The 14,422-nt window shown below is 48.5% G+C and overlaps 4 protein-coding genes across 4 annotated transcripts; 1 reads left to right on the plus strand and 3 right to left on the minus strand.

The window, feature by feature from the left end:
* Positions 1-703: 703 nt before the first annotated feature.
* On the minus strand, positions 704-2,777 carry EPUS_01219 (uncharacterized protein; the record flags this gene model as incomplete). Its single annotated transcript, XM_007788512.1, has 2 exons — positions 704-2,120; positions 2,173-2,777. The coding sequence occupies 2 exons, from the start codon at positions 2,775-2,777 to the stop codon at positions 704-706; spliced, it is 2,022 nt and encodes a 673-aa protein (XP_007786702.1).
* Positions 2,778-4,549: 1,772 nt separating this feature from the next.
* EPUS_01220 (uncharacterized protein) lies at positions 4,550-6,235 on the plus strand (the record flags this gene model as incomplete). The annotated part of the gene is made up of 1 exon (XM_007788513.1): positions 4,550-6,235. The coding sequence occupies one exon, from the start codon at positions 4,550-4,552 to the stop codon at positions 6,233-6,235; it is 1,686 nt and encodes a 561-aa protein (XP_007786703.1).
* A 2,977-nt stretch (positions 6,236-9,212) lies between these two features.
* Positions 9,213-10,619, minus strand: EPUS_01221 (uncharacterized protein; the record flags this gene model as incomplete). The annotated part of the gene is made up of 1 exon (XM_007788514.1): positions 9,213-10,619. One exon carries the CDS (start codon positions 10,617-10,619, stop codon positions 9,213-9,215), a length of 1,407 nt encoding a protein of 468 aa, XP_007786704.1.
* A 631-nt stretch (positions 10,620-11,250) lies between these two features.
* EPUS_01222 (uncharacterized protein) lies at positions 11,251-14,422 on the minus strand (the record flags this gene model as incomplete). The annotated part of the gene is made up of 3 exons (XM_007788515.1): positions 11,251-14,241; positions 14,298-14,333; positions 14,390-14,422. 3 exons carry the CDS (start codon positions 14,420-14,422, stop codon positions 11,251-11,253), a joined length of 3,060 nt encoding a protein of 1,019 aa, XP_007786705.1.

A 14,422-nucleotide genomic window follows, 5' to 3' on the forward strand; every position in this document is an offset into this window, starting at 1 on the left:
CTCTTGCTATCATTAGCGAACTATGCCTTACCTGCAACTGCTGTCTCTTTGAATTTGGGTTAACTTTACGCAAAGATCTAATAGCTTTGTTTTAGAATCTTTAAAGGGGATATTGTATTAACTAGATCTTTATATATAGTGTATTTGGGCGCTAAAGTCGGACTTTAAACCTTGTAGGAGCGCCCAGAAACTTCTATTGTTATGTGAAGGGCTAACACAGAGACGTAGTCGAACTGCAGGCGGGCTGTGTGTTTGACATGGCATAAGCGGAGTTGAAATGGGGAAGGGAAGAACATAAATCAGGGGGAAATGTGACAAGCCAGTCAGTAGACAAGGAATGTATCAACGAAACAATTGGATACGAACGCGCCAAGTCCAGCGTCAATGACACTATCGATTGTGGGAATGGGTCTTTCGTTAAAATGGAGTATGAAAGGAGAGACCTTATCCGGTGCCGATGCATTAGTCTATAGCATGAGGCAATATTTAAAGCAGAGTCTGACCTACACCGGGGTCCTTTAAACGCAACCACTTACTGCACCCTTTCATTCCCGTCTAGTTGGGCAACGCCGGCACTCGAAGCGGAACAGCAAGCTAATCAGTCAGAGATTGAGTTGGATATCTTTAGAAGCTTGCTCGACCAGTAATAAAAACCTCCTGGACGCCTTTTCCTTGAGCTGCAAGCTGAATAAACACATGAAAATCACCGGAACTCCTTTGGGATTTCTTTCCGCGAAAGAAGCCATGGGCACTGAGCTCTCAACACCGCCCTTTCTTCCATGGCTCCATGCCAAGTGAGGAATTTGTCGAACGTGGATCCAAAAATTCGGGTCTCCACGCCCTCTGGACCGAATACAACAAAACCAAATTCAATGACACGCCACAACATGGCCATTGCCTCGTCGATCCTGTCCGTATGTTCTAGTGTTTCCGCCAGATGAAATAGACCGTTGTGAATTTCACCACACCAACCTAACGAGTCTGAGTCCGAACCTTCTGCCAAAATGTCAAATTCGTCCTCCTCTAGGAGCTCCAAGCATTCTCTCAACTGGATTTCCGCTTCCAGATACTTATGCTGTATTGCTAAAAAGCATGCTTTTCTCCCCATATACCTGGGTTTCTGCTCTTGTATCGTCCCGTTCGGGCCGCAAATAACGTCCAGATAGACTTGTGCTTCAGTAATCAATCCTGCAGCCCGTATACCGGAACCGTACCACCATTGCGTGATTCGTACTGGTTCATCGTCCTTCAGACACCTAAATGAGTGTCCCAAAACATCAGTCGCAGCACGCCATACAGAGCACTTCTCAACCAAGCCTGAGAGCATGTATAGGTGGTTGATCACTTCCATCAACGGATGCGTTTTGCCAAGCACATTTGAAGCCATATCCACTAGGAATTGAGAGACGTTCTGTTCAAATTGTGAGGTATTGTTCGCCCTGTACGATGTAAAAAAAGCGAAAAAGTAAGAGATTAATGTTGGTGTTTGCTGCTCCAGAATGGTCTTGACGAGATCTAACGCTTTGTGGGATTCTTGAAATGCTGTTTCTATGAAGCCGTTTCGAAAAGCGTAGAGGGCGTTGTCTAGCTGTCTGATCACGGTTTCAGGCCTCACGATGTCGCGCCAAGCCTCCTCGTTCTTGATCAGGACTTGAGGTTGCAAGGTAAGCTCGTTTCGTGCTGGCACTGTCGGGTCAACTTTGTAATACCAAGTGCCGAGTCCACTCGTGAAGTAAAAGTTCATGTAAATATCGACGTTCCTTACAATTTCCTCTGCGAACCTGATATCACCATATAGTGCGATCGGTGGGGCCGGTTGGGAAGGGGATCGGAAGACGGAGTGCAGGTCGAAGGTCGCTGATTCTATTCGGCTGCTGACAGCAATTGGGGCTCTCCGCCGTCGGTCTCGATAGTGGCGAGTAATTTCTCGTAAGGGTCCTGCTGGGACCCTATTTTCTTTGCAGAATCGTCTAAGCCGATGTTCAACAGGTCGGCCGTTGTAAATGAGCTGGCCCCCGGCTCCTGTGTGTCTGATTTTCTGAACCCATACGGCTTTTTCCGCCTTCTTTAGGTTTTTGTGAAGCTTCCAGGCGCTTATTCGCGCCTTATACATGCGCTCACTAACATCAAGTCAGTAGCGAGAACTGGAGCCATTTAGTGCTGGGGTTATACCTTGCTACGAATCCGCGGTCTCGTTCAAGGATGATCCTGACATCTTTCAGGGTTCTATTCTCCGTGCTGTAAAGTCTTTCAAAAACTGGCTTAATGTCCCGCCACTCCTGATCGTTTGGATTTTTGGGTGCTTGAGAAGCTAAGAAGCTTGGTTCGCATAACCGATACACCAAACCACTGGCCTCCCATGGGACATGATCTGCATATCCAATGGTTCTGTTAATGTCGCCGTGGGAAATGTCAAAGGTATGATCATGCTGGGATTCACGCTGTATAAGGTCGCTAATGCTCCCGTCGAGCATTTCGAAAACCTCGCCTTGCTTGGGTTCATGCCGTACCAAACTGTTAGGATCGCCGTGAAGCGAGTCGAAGACTTGATCTCGCGGAAACCCATTCTGCAGCACTTCGCCGAAGTCACCGTCAAAGATCTCGAAGACCTGGCCCTGCCGAAGCCCAGGCTGAAGTGCAAATCGGGTCTGCTTTACGTGAGATTCCATAATGACAAGTAAGAGGATTGCTATACCATCAGAGGAGACAATACTGAATGAGCTGCGGCTGCGAGCACAGTCCACACCAACTGAATATATAGGCTTTTCGTCTGCCATCCTGCACAGGAAATTCAAGATGGTTAATAAGGCTAGGATCGCTGGATCGGCGGTGGGTAGATGGGTATCATGCCAGTGGCATAGGACGAAGAGACCAGTCACTCTAAAGTGTGAAGGAAGTCTGATTGTCTCTGACCGTTGCCTCAGTCATCTCAGACGGGCTTTGTCATGCGCCTGCCGTATGCCTGCCGTGCGCCTGCCATACCCCCGCCCGCCGTGCGCCCGTTGTACGCCAAATAGAGGCCTTATAGCGGTCTGCTGGGCATAGATAGAATCAACACACTCATTACACCTCTTGTATTAGTCTTTTGCTTCTCTTTTTGCGTTAGGCCGTGGTCGTCTGCCAGGCTTAGCATCTGACAGGCTTAGCGGGCTACGCCACGCACGCCATGCTCGAAGGGGCTAGTCGATGACTACGCGACTACTGTCTCACACGTCTGAGGACAGGATCCTGGCCTGGTTGTCATTCGTTTTGTTGCAAAATAGGCTAAAGTTATATTACTATGTGTCAAAAGTGTTGTGAATCCTTAGCGCGACCCAAAAATTGCTATGCTGGCGGGGCAAAAAAGCGGTCAAAAGGCGGAACGTTTTGTTGCAAAATAGGCTAAAGTATTGTGAAATTCTTAGCGCGACCCAAAAATTGTGGTGCTGGCGGGGCCAAAAAGTGGTCAAAAGGCGGAATCGCCAACTGCGTAGTAAATAAGTTTTTAGGGCAGTCTGCCTATAGTAGCTTATGCGTCGCGAATAAGGCCCGTTTGACGTGGAATATGAATAATTGTTTAGGGTCGCATCACTCAGGCTACAGTCACGTGTGCTTAGGTCTTGAAGCGGAAATGGAATTAGGTATGATATGATGTTCTGGATTATAAGTTTAGTGAACTGCCAACTAGTTGATATGTATGTAGACTAACTATATTCTGAGAACATTGGGGACTGAAAAACCCCATATATGAGGAGAGGCCTTCATACAGGGAAAAAGTTACTATCTCTTTTTGTGCCACATGTTATTATGTCACATGCAGAAATTACTGACTCTTTCTGTGTTTCTGATTCTGATTGCCCATTTGGCATATGTTGATCTTGGTATTCTCTGTCGGCTTATATCCTGCGTATCTTCTTTGTGTTCTGTTCAGTTTATATGAGGATCTAACATATGAGATTCTTTCTCTTTCCTTCTCTCTTCTGTTAACTTATGTAACGTAGGTGTTCGCATGTACGAGCCCTCGACCGCTTACTGTTGATCTTTCTTCGCATTTCGTAGAAGAAGTAATAGGGTGAATTGAGGTATCGTACGCCAGCTGCGGCTGGGAGAGGACGGACTTATGAGGTGGTCGTAAGGTACGCTCAAAGCTGCAATAATATGAGGAGGAGAGCACACTGCTGGTACATTGACGCGTCAAAACTAGCGCGCCTTCAACTCGGGATTGCGGGTCGAACCGCTATCGCGCGCTTTGCGTGAATACGAGTTCGGTTCGCGAGGTTGGAGATGAGAGAGCAGGATAACGAAGCGGTTGAACAGCATCCAAATCGCTCGTACGAAGAGCGTGAGAAGATGAGAGTTTGTAACCTTCGGTGGATTATTCAGCACTAACCAAAAGGATCAGGCTCCCGGCCTACGCCGCGTGGAGGCACAATCCATGCAGGCCACTTACTCAGCCTATGATGCAGGACTATGTGTATTACAGGCAAAATCCAAACCTTTGTTTTACTGTACTTTTGAGAGGCTCCTCCTATCAACCTGCTGCGAAGAGCGTTTCTCGGCGTCGATAGAAATGGTCCTCCCCTGGTGCCTATCCTGGCCTCATCAGAGCTACTGGGGCGAGTTTTCTCTCAAAGGGATCAAGATCGAGGTCAAAGTGCCGAAGAAAGACACTTTCCCAGGCAGCCCAGCTGCGATTCCCCCATATTTCTGGCGCAGTGGTCTCCGAAATCGTTTTGGGAAGCTCGTAGGCAGGAAGCCAAGACAGGCTCCTCTCCCCATTCATGCCGGTTATTCGGAAGCGAGAAGTCTGATCGGTAATGGCACTGTGGCGGATTTGAAAACGCTTTCCATCCAGGCCCGAGATTTCATCGCTGAATTATTCAGAGACATCGAGGACGTGTCAGAAACCTCGTCCCAGGGCGAAGTAAAATCCCTGTCCGCCCTAGAATCGGGACCCAGGTTAGTCCAGCTGCGACTATCCTCTGACCTAGAGCGCTGGAAAGAAGCTCAACACGCAGTCGACAACACCCTTCCACCAAAAGGCGCCGGGTTGGCCCGGGCCTCAGACAAAGTCCTCAGACTTTTCGGGGCAGCGGGCTGGCCTGAAGCCTTGAAGACGAACAATGCATTGTTTGGCTGCGGCATCGCTAGCTTGCTCATGGGCGCCGCTGACACGCCAACCATGTTCTCCAACTACGTGACCGACATGGCCTTTTACTACGAGCACGGTTACAACTACGTCTTCCCATCGCTAGAACCGCTATTGCAGAAAGGCCTGGCAGACCCGCAAGCGCTGCGCACTCTGGGGGGCCGCGAACGGCGAAACGGCGTCCTCGTCGGCAAGCAGTACATCCAAGACAAGATCGCGCTGGAGCAACAGCACAAAAAGCACTTGACGAACCGGTCAGCGCGACTAAACCGTCTTACTGCACAGATCATCTCCCTATCGGAGAGCAGCCTACTAGGGATGGCGGCCGAGGCGATGGCGCGGGGTTTCGACCCTGGTGCCGTTATGAGTGACTTGGTCTTCAGCTCGCCGTGCACCGATGTCGTCGACGTGGGATGTGACCTGGTGAACTCGGAAGTCATGAACTCATTCTTAAACGTGACGGACATCACAGACACAGGCATTGTGAGCGAAGACGTACTACGCAGGGTTTACGATGCCTACGCCGCAACGGGGGCCAGAATGCTGACTCAAAGATGGCATGAGCCGGTGGCCAGAATGTGTGCCTCACTATATACGTGGCACATTAACAACGACCGGCACATGTTTTTCCGGCGCGCGGTTTTGGGCTGGCCCAAAGCCCGGAAGATGCCGGCTCGGCCTCAGTGCGAATCGGATTTCGACGAGGTATTTGACAAACAGTACTGCACGACAAGCGTCTGCAGGCCTCTTGATCCCAAATATGCATGCAACGGCGAAGACCCTTGTGATCACGTTCGCCATTTTCTCGATTGCAGCCAAGAGGAGCCATTGCTCTGGGAGCTCTGGTGGTTCCTTGTCACAGGTCCGCTGGAGTATGTCAGGGGAGGCCAGGTCGATGAGCGGCGCGAGCACGACCTCGTCGAGGGCTCGCGGCTACGGATAGCCGAGCTTTACTCTCGGGGTCTGGTGCTCGAAATGGCCTGGCTTACTGCTCATGCAAACCATCATGCCTGGCAAGTCAACTATCTGTTTGAGGCCGCTATGTTCGGCAGCATTCTCGATGGAGGCACACTGGCTGGCAAGCTCGACAGGCAGGAAGAGAGCTAGCTGTGGCACGTGGAGTTGATGTCCTCACCACCGAAACTGGTCATTGATGTTGTTTGCCCCGAGTTAAGGTCCAGCAGGCCACATAGGTGCCCCAATATGACCCAGTTTCTGTTAGCAATAGAGAGAAAGCCATCTTTTGGCACATCCAGTGGTAGATTGTACCTTTCTCATGCATTACTTATCCACTGCTCACACACCTAACTACATTATCTCAGACGATGTCAGCCTACCGTAGCTTTAGAACAATATTATTCTAGGCCGACATAGAAGCTATAATAGCCTGACTATCTATCCCAAATAAAAACAGGCTGATTTCATCTTGGGAGACTTTCCTCGCGTTCCTAGCATCTCCGTCTTAAGAGCCACCTGATGCTGGGAAATCTCTGGCGTATTACTCCTGGGTGCCACCGGAAGGCCTTGCTTCCACGTTTGGAGGGCTCTCATGAGAAGTCTGCTTCCAGGAATCTTGAATACCCCAGGAGCAAACCCCTCCCAAGAGCTTGCCATATTTGGGGTCAAACACCACACGAAATGTGCTCACCATAAGGTTCCTGGAAGCAGACCTTTCCTGGGAGTCCTCCAAATGTGGAAGCATACCCTTCTTGTGGCACCCGGAGTTGATCAACCTTAGCCACTAGGCCAAAAGTGCGACCGCACTGCCAATCGGCAGTACACAGTAGATACTCATTGAATTCATCAACTTTTGGTAACAAGAAAACAGAAGCAACTTAGTATCAGTGAGACTTATTTTCCTGTTCACTATTCTCTTTCCCAGCTGCTTCGGATCTATTAACGCCATTTGCGCATAGTACCCCTACAATTCTTATCGACTACTCTATGAATATGGGAGAAATATGATTTGTCCCTGTGATGAAGGCCGGAAACCTGCAAAGGGCCGAATGGCGGTTGAAATGCCGACAGATGTTAGCAGATCATTTGAGTAAGGTCGAGTGCAGACAGAGTGAGGGGATAAAAATGAATTAGGCTCAATTCCTAATAGCGCTTTGATGGTTCAGTCGTTTTGTCTCCTTTTTCTGACAGGGGAAAAGGTTTTGATTCTAATTATTTAGAATGCACCCTAGGAATCGTTACTCTGCCGGCTCAAGTTCGGTTAAGTAAAGCCAGATTTTCAAGATGGATACATTTGGAATGCACTACCAGAGAGCCGGCATCTTTTCACAAAGCAACTAAGCAAACATTCGGTTGGAGCGTACATAGAGCTGTGTCGAGAAATAGGTAAATCATTCGAAGCGGTGGCAGAGACAAGTTCAGATGTCAGTATGTCTTGCGACGAAATTGAGGTTGGATAGGCATTTCCCATGTCTGATTGCGTATTCAACCTAACTAATGGTCTTTTAGTCATCGAACAACTCCGATAATAGCTTCTCTATAACAATCTGCCGTTTACAGGAGGACAACGTTAAGTTCATGAACGAACCTAAATGTGCGAAAGAAAAAGCGCGCAATGACTGCGTGACACTACGACAGAAATGAGTCAGCGTCATGCTACAAGAACTTCGCCTTTGAAGCACTCATCCAAGCACTACCAGTCCCATTCGCTCTCTAACGCCAACACACTACGGCTACTCACTCCTTAGAATTCGCTGAGGACTACAAGATCAAGAATCTGAGCTTAAGAACCCCCTCTCAATAATGCTTAGACTGCAATTTCGCCGGCGGCACTGACCTCAGAGATCCGGCGTTGCAAAAAGGTGTACATCAGGAGGTCGTCTGCAAGCTGAAGGGCATAAAGGACAACCTCTGAGAGCTTCAGATCCCTACTTAGGCTAATATTTCACATATGCAGCCGAGGTTCAGTATCATAACAAGTAAGCAGCGACAATATACTCGCTGTCTTCTACCAAAAAAACCTAGCCATATGTAATTTCCCCAGTTCATCCTGCATCCGCATCATAGCGGAGACAGTTGTCTACAGGTTACATAAGAAAAGCAAAAGTCCATCATAAGTATTCAGGTTCAACGGATGAAGTCACCACAGGGAAAAACATCCGTATAGTAAGTCAGCGTGAAGACCCATTTCTCGCTGTCAGGGGGAACTCTAGTATGTCAATCACGAAACTTGGATGTTGACTGAGTTCAAATTGGTAAATCATAGATTTTACGTTTCTTACACAGCTCAAATTCTGTATCAAGTCACCACCAAAAAAAAGTCTGGGTGTACCCAGCATGAAAATTCCAAATACAAGCAAGATGACCGTATGATAGACTTCAGTATATTAAAACTGATGAAAATTTTTGATAAAGATAAATCTTTGATCAACTTTTTTAAAATTCTGTCTCAACTTACTACCTGACATAGAGGGCTTCAGTAAACCAGCACACAATTTCTGAAATCATGTAAAATTATTCCGAGGAGAACTCCAGTATATTAACACTGATGAAATCTTGATAACAATAGACCTCTAGTCAAATTCTTCATATTATTAAAGTTTTGTCTTAAGATACTACTAAGAGGACTTCAGTAAACCAGCTACAAAAAGTTTATAATTATGCAAAACCACTTCAAGGAGGACTCTAGTATGTTAACACTAATAAAAAGATTTTGATGATAGATCTCTAACCTAGTCAAATCTTTACATTCTTGAAGTTCTATCTCAAGGTACTCCTTAGAGGGTTTCAGTAAACTAGCATAAAACTTTTGAAATCACATAAATTATTCTGAGGAGGACTCTAGTATACAAACATTAATGAAATCTTGGTGACAATAGATCTCTGGTTAAATCTTCACATTATTGAAGTTCTGTCTTAAGGTACTACTTGAAGGACCTCAGTAAACCAGCTACAAAAATTTCACAATTGTGTAAAATCATCACAAGGAGGACTCCAGTGTATCACCAGATGGAAACTTCTCAGCCAGAACCCAATTTTCATTGTGTACGTAAGCACTACATCTGAAAACTTCCCCTTTCTCCACCGGCCCCAAAGCACAGACCACTTCCTCAACCAGGAAACTTCCCTACTTCTCCTCCTCCCTGATCACCTCCAAAATCCTCACACAAGCCTCCCAGATCCGCTTTCGGTTCCTCATCCCCCTGATGGCCCCGAAGCCCGTCCCCGCCGTCCTCCGCACAAGCCGATACATCTCCTTGTAGTCGATCTTCTTCCCGGGCAGAGGCGACGGTATCAACGCGCCGTTGATGTTGTTGCCGTCTTGGAACACCTCGAATGCCCAGGACATGTCGTGGGCGATGCGGTAGCGGAAGTGGGTCATGGGGATTTCGGCGTATTTGCGGGCCATGAGCCGTAGGTTGGCGAGGTCGAGGGCGGGCAGGTATTGGATGATGTGGAGGAGGGTTTCGGGGGGGACGGTGGAGAAGAAGTCGCGATTTCGCGGACTGGATGAGGGTGGGGCGGCAGCGAGGGCTGGAGCTGGGTTGGTGTTGCTAGGAGGGGCATTCGAATGTCCTGCAAGGACCTTATGATTGTTGGATGATCTAGGAAGAGCAGATGGTTCGGTCTTTGTCCTCTTTACGACAACATCCACACTTCTCTTGGCCGCAATTGAGCGTGGCCGAGCTTGCAAATTCAAATCATGTCTCCAAGTGGCGACTCTGGGGCCCCAATAGCTCCATGAGCCTTGGCCGATACTGCCAACAGCGACACGGTAAGTACCGGAAAAGACTTGATCTCGAGCATCTTGACCAGTTGCGGAAGGATCATAACAAGCTGATTGAATCGCATATTGTGCGAGGTATGGGTCTGCCACCACCCACTCTGTGCCACGTAAATGTAACCACATATTCTCGCGGGTTGTCTCGTTGTAACGATGATTGGTTTCTGTAGCAGCACACCTGCCGATCTTCTTGAAGCCTGCGTGATTCTTTTGTATGCCTAGCCGGTAAAGCCCAGCCCAGACGATCCTGTCATTCTTGTAGAGGCTGACATTACGAAATATCTCCAAGCAGTTCCTATGAAAGGGGACACCAACGACATGTGTGGGATCTTCTGGATCGAACTCATCAACACATGTTCCTTCTTTGTGACTACACATCTTGATCTTACGAATCCCGTAGTCTGAGCCAGCCGGAAGCCTCACTAGGCAGTAAAACCCCCAGTGGCGACGGCCAATAGGAAAAACATCTGTCAGGAAGTGTTCTTCATCCTCCTGACGTGCTTTGGAGAGTGGATATCCATCCGTCATGGGCTTGACCTGGTCTGCGGGCTTCTTAACCAGTACCTGCACTTGATTGCAGTTTTTGATCTCATCCTGACTGATATCTGCTGCGTCATATGCCATGCCACAATACTTGTTACCAGGGTTGGTGTTTTGTACTTTGCGGTCTCTATCCCGAAATCTGTGACAGATGAAGAAGTTGACATCGCAAATGCCACACACAGTGTGATCTCGATGTACAGCGGTCATGATTGTGGCTTAGAAGTGAGCAACAAGAGACACTTGTAGTGGTTGTTCTCGGAATTGTTTGCGGGCTGACTAGGAAGAATGAAATCAGTAAACCCCAAATGCGGCGGGTGCCAGATCAGGGAGAATCTACTGACCTTGTGGTAATGTCCCAAGATGGCGGGTGCCAGATCGGGAAGATCGGTTGATGTTAAGCAAGCAGATCAAGGAAGTGTGGGTATGCAACACGATAGTCTTCTAGTCGATCACACAGACTGGAGAGTATTGAAAAGGCTGAATTTGATATAGGATATGCTGTGGCTTCGTCTGACTGCGGCTCACTTTGACTCGCTATGGGGCTCACTGCTGGATGGAAGCGGGATGTTGAGTGCACGAGTGGTAAGGCGGATCTTCCTGTCGTAAAGGGTAGGACAGTTGTGTGATAAAGATCGAAGTTTGCTTTGTTGTAGTCGTGCTCTTGATCACAGGGATGGGAGATGGCGATGTTGACCCAAGTAATACTTCAGAGGGCCACACAAGGAATTCCACAATTTCCCAGGTAGCCATCATTGCATTATTGCAACGTTGGACAACACCGCATACTACTCAAAACACATATATAACCAACTAATTTTGGCTGCTCAGGCAAAGCAGGTCAGCCCTGTGCCCTGTCAATAATTTCTCTCGCCTGCAGCATATCTTCTGCATTAACATCCTCGTCTCTAGGATTGTCATTTTCGTCGTCATCATCGTCTGAGCTATCTTGCTTGTTGGCAGGTGCATTTTCAGAATTCTCCCCAACGATACCTGAACGATTTTTCCTCTCAAAATCTTGTTTATGAGCTTGGTTGATTATTGTGCCTACACGATGGATACTTCTTGATACCGGCGTGCTTGCTGATGAAGGTCTCGTCTTCCTGAAGCGGAGTGATGAAGACGAAGTAGAGGTTGCTTGTTCTAGGTCTGCTCCCGTAGCCGACTGTCCCTCCACTGGCCCTCCTGCTTCTCCGCTCCGTCTAGGAGAACATTCGATAGAATATGGCAAGGGTACATCACGTGAAGCTCTGAAGCGACCCACGTTGCTGCAGTGTTCATTTTCGACCCTAAAGCTCGCCCATATGCCCCTCCTGGCCACTTCCGAAAGTGCAATGAGGAAACTGACAAGCGTTGAATGTTGATATTCGTGCCCGAAAATGGCGTAGAATATCCAGGTAAATCGAAGAATGGGGTCTAGAAAAATGGCTACGTAGTATACCCATACTCGTCGGTAGCCAAGGGTGTCGCGCAAGAAGGGATGAATTGAGTATGGGTTTCCCAAGCTCCAATCCATCGCAACATCCCATACCGAGCAGTACAGCGCATTGATTGTGGCGAAGAAGATAAAGAGGGCACGCAGTGGATCGGTCCGATCGATCCGATACAGACTCAAGCTCATGTAGTAAAGGATACTGAATGTGTATTTGCCACAATTGGCAAGGTGTGGAAACCAGTTGCGGGAGTCGTAATATCGACGAATGCACTGAAAAGCACGCCAGATGGCAGGAAGAGTAGCAAAGAACCCCAGCAGTCGGGAGTGAGTCGAGTTGCACCTCGGTGGATCTGTCCACTTCTGAGCGTAGAGGCAGAAGAAGAGTGCAATGTTGCCCATCGAATATGTCAATGAACAATACATATCGCCCAGAAAGAAGTCGCGGAACTCAACAGGGTATAGACCGGCCAGCAGAAGACGCCAGTTGGAGTATCCCCACCATTTCCGACTGCGGTGATATAGTATTCGCAGAGGAATGCACATGGTAATCAGTGTCAAACCAATGAGGATGACAGGCCAGTAGATATACATGGCATTTTCACCGCTCTGCCGAAAGTTGAGCCAGACGATTAATCCCTCGAGGAACAAGAAGAGGGTGGGCAGCTCAGCAAGCTCTCTCCAATCCAGCACATGCCGGCTGTCGTATTCAAAGACAAAAATGTAGTTAATCTTGGAGCGGGTCCAGATGCGGCAGTCCATGGCGAAGAGGAGGAAAAGAAGGACTCCGAGAAAATAACCACCATACAGCTGTAGCAGATAGCTAGTTTGTAAGCGTACTGCCTTGTTGTCATGGTGGTTTAGGTGTTGAAAAGCATAGATCAGTCCTTGGCTGGCGAGGGGGACGCTGGCCGCCAGCCACACTCCATTGCGAAACGAAGTCTGAGAATAGTCCCCTGACTTGGACATTTTGCTGCGCAGTTTGCCCACAGCGACCTTTCGGTTGCCACGCTCAAAGTATCGGGCGTAAAGGTCTTCCACAGCCACGATAATGTTCTCCACGGCGTCACTTTTGACAAAGTGAGCTCTATTGACTTTTTCCATCATGTAACGTCCAGTTGGGCGAGCATTTACAGCCTTATCATATTTCTTATTGATTTTGCGAAATGCTGTTCTGTTCACGAGCGCATAGGATTTCAAGAGTTCTAGCCCGCGGTAGAACTCTTGCAAAGCCAATTTCAACTTTCTTTTCGCTGATCGGTAAGGCACTCGCTGATTTGGATCCACCCGCGTGACATAATCCCGACGAGCCTCATGATCTGCCTCTTCTCTAGCAGAAGGGGTGCCAAGCTGTGTCATGGCCTCGGTAGTCTTTCCGATCTTGGTTGGTCGAGAGACAATGCCTCCGAATGGTTTGAAGATTCCTGGACCTTGTTCTTGGCCATGGCCGTTCGGCAGCGAATCCGGATTCCCCAAGGCTTTGTTGTCCAGCTCTCCCTTTCTCTGAGCAGCCAGAACTTGCTCCATTCGACGATCCCTCATTTCATGCAGCTGTGCCCTCAGCACTTGGAGCCGACGGGATGCTTCTTCTTCTTTCAAGCTGTAAAAGTTTTCGATCTTATCCAGCTCTTTGTCCAAGAATTCAAAGAATTCTTCTTGCTTGTTATCGAGCTCCTGATAAGCCTCAAGAGGCACATCCAGACTTGGCGGAGTGCCTATACCAGTACCTGAGAGCATGCGTCTCAGAAATGGGCTGGTAGACACTGTGTTTGCTTGAGGGGACGAAGCTGTCCGGTGGGAATGAAAGAGGTGTCTGGGCAAGCTGAGAGCTTTCCTCTGTGGAGTTTGAGTTGCTCCCACGTGGTAGGCATCGGAATCAGAAGGAGGTGTCTTCATCCTCACCTGCTTCTTCGACTGTGCATCATTGGGGGTTGGTTGATCTTGGGCACGTACCACACCCGGGCCGATTGCCGGATCGGGCAACTTGAGAGGTATCAGGTCCTGGCCTGGGGATTGTACAAGTCGAGATGGCGAAGTGACGAAGCTGCCATAGTTTCTAGATGCTTGACCCGGTTCTATGGGTCCATTTTGTCTGCTTCTTAAAGGTTGTGTCTCCGAAACCGGCAGAGGTGGAGTGTGCATCAGAATCGTCGTGCTTTCTCGACGCGCCGGCCGTGGTCTCGGGGTGTGTGCTGATGGAGCAGCATCTTGTATGATTGTTCCCGTGAAATCTCTTGTATGTATATCAGTGCGACTTCCAGGGAAATCGTAGTGGGTGTAGGGTAAGCGAGAGGCGAAGGAACTAGAATCGGCGGCATTGCGCCAACGTCCAGCAAGTTTAGGAGTTTGCTGAACACTTCGCAAGGCTCGTGCAACAGCTTTGATTTTCTTTTTGCCTTTCTAAGAGGAACATCAGCCTATTCAACAAAAGTGCAGGATAAGAGATTGCATGGTACCTTGTAGTCCAGATACTTGACCCTCCACTCCGGAACCTGCAAGCTGTCAGAGCCATTCTCCGTGCAGAACAATGTCAGTCAGTGATGCTCACCAGCTGCTCCTCGAGCTCCTTCGCAAACTTCAT

Source organism: Endocarpon pusillum (genome assembly GCF_000464535.1).
Source record: "Endocarpon pusillum Z07020 unplaced genomic scaffold C720987, whole genome shotgun sequence".
NCBI classification, from domain to species: domain Eukaryota; kingdom Fungi; phylum Ascomycota; class Eurotiomycetes; order Verrucariales; family Verrucariaceae; genus Endocarpon; species Endocarpon pusillum.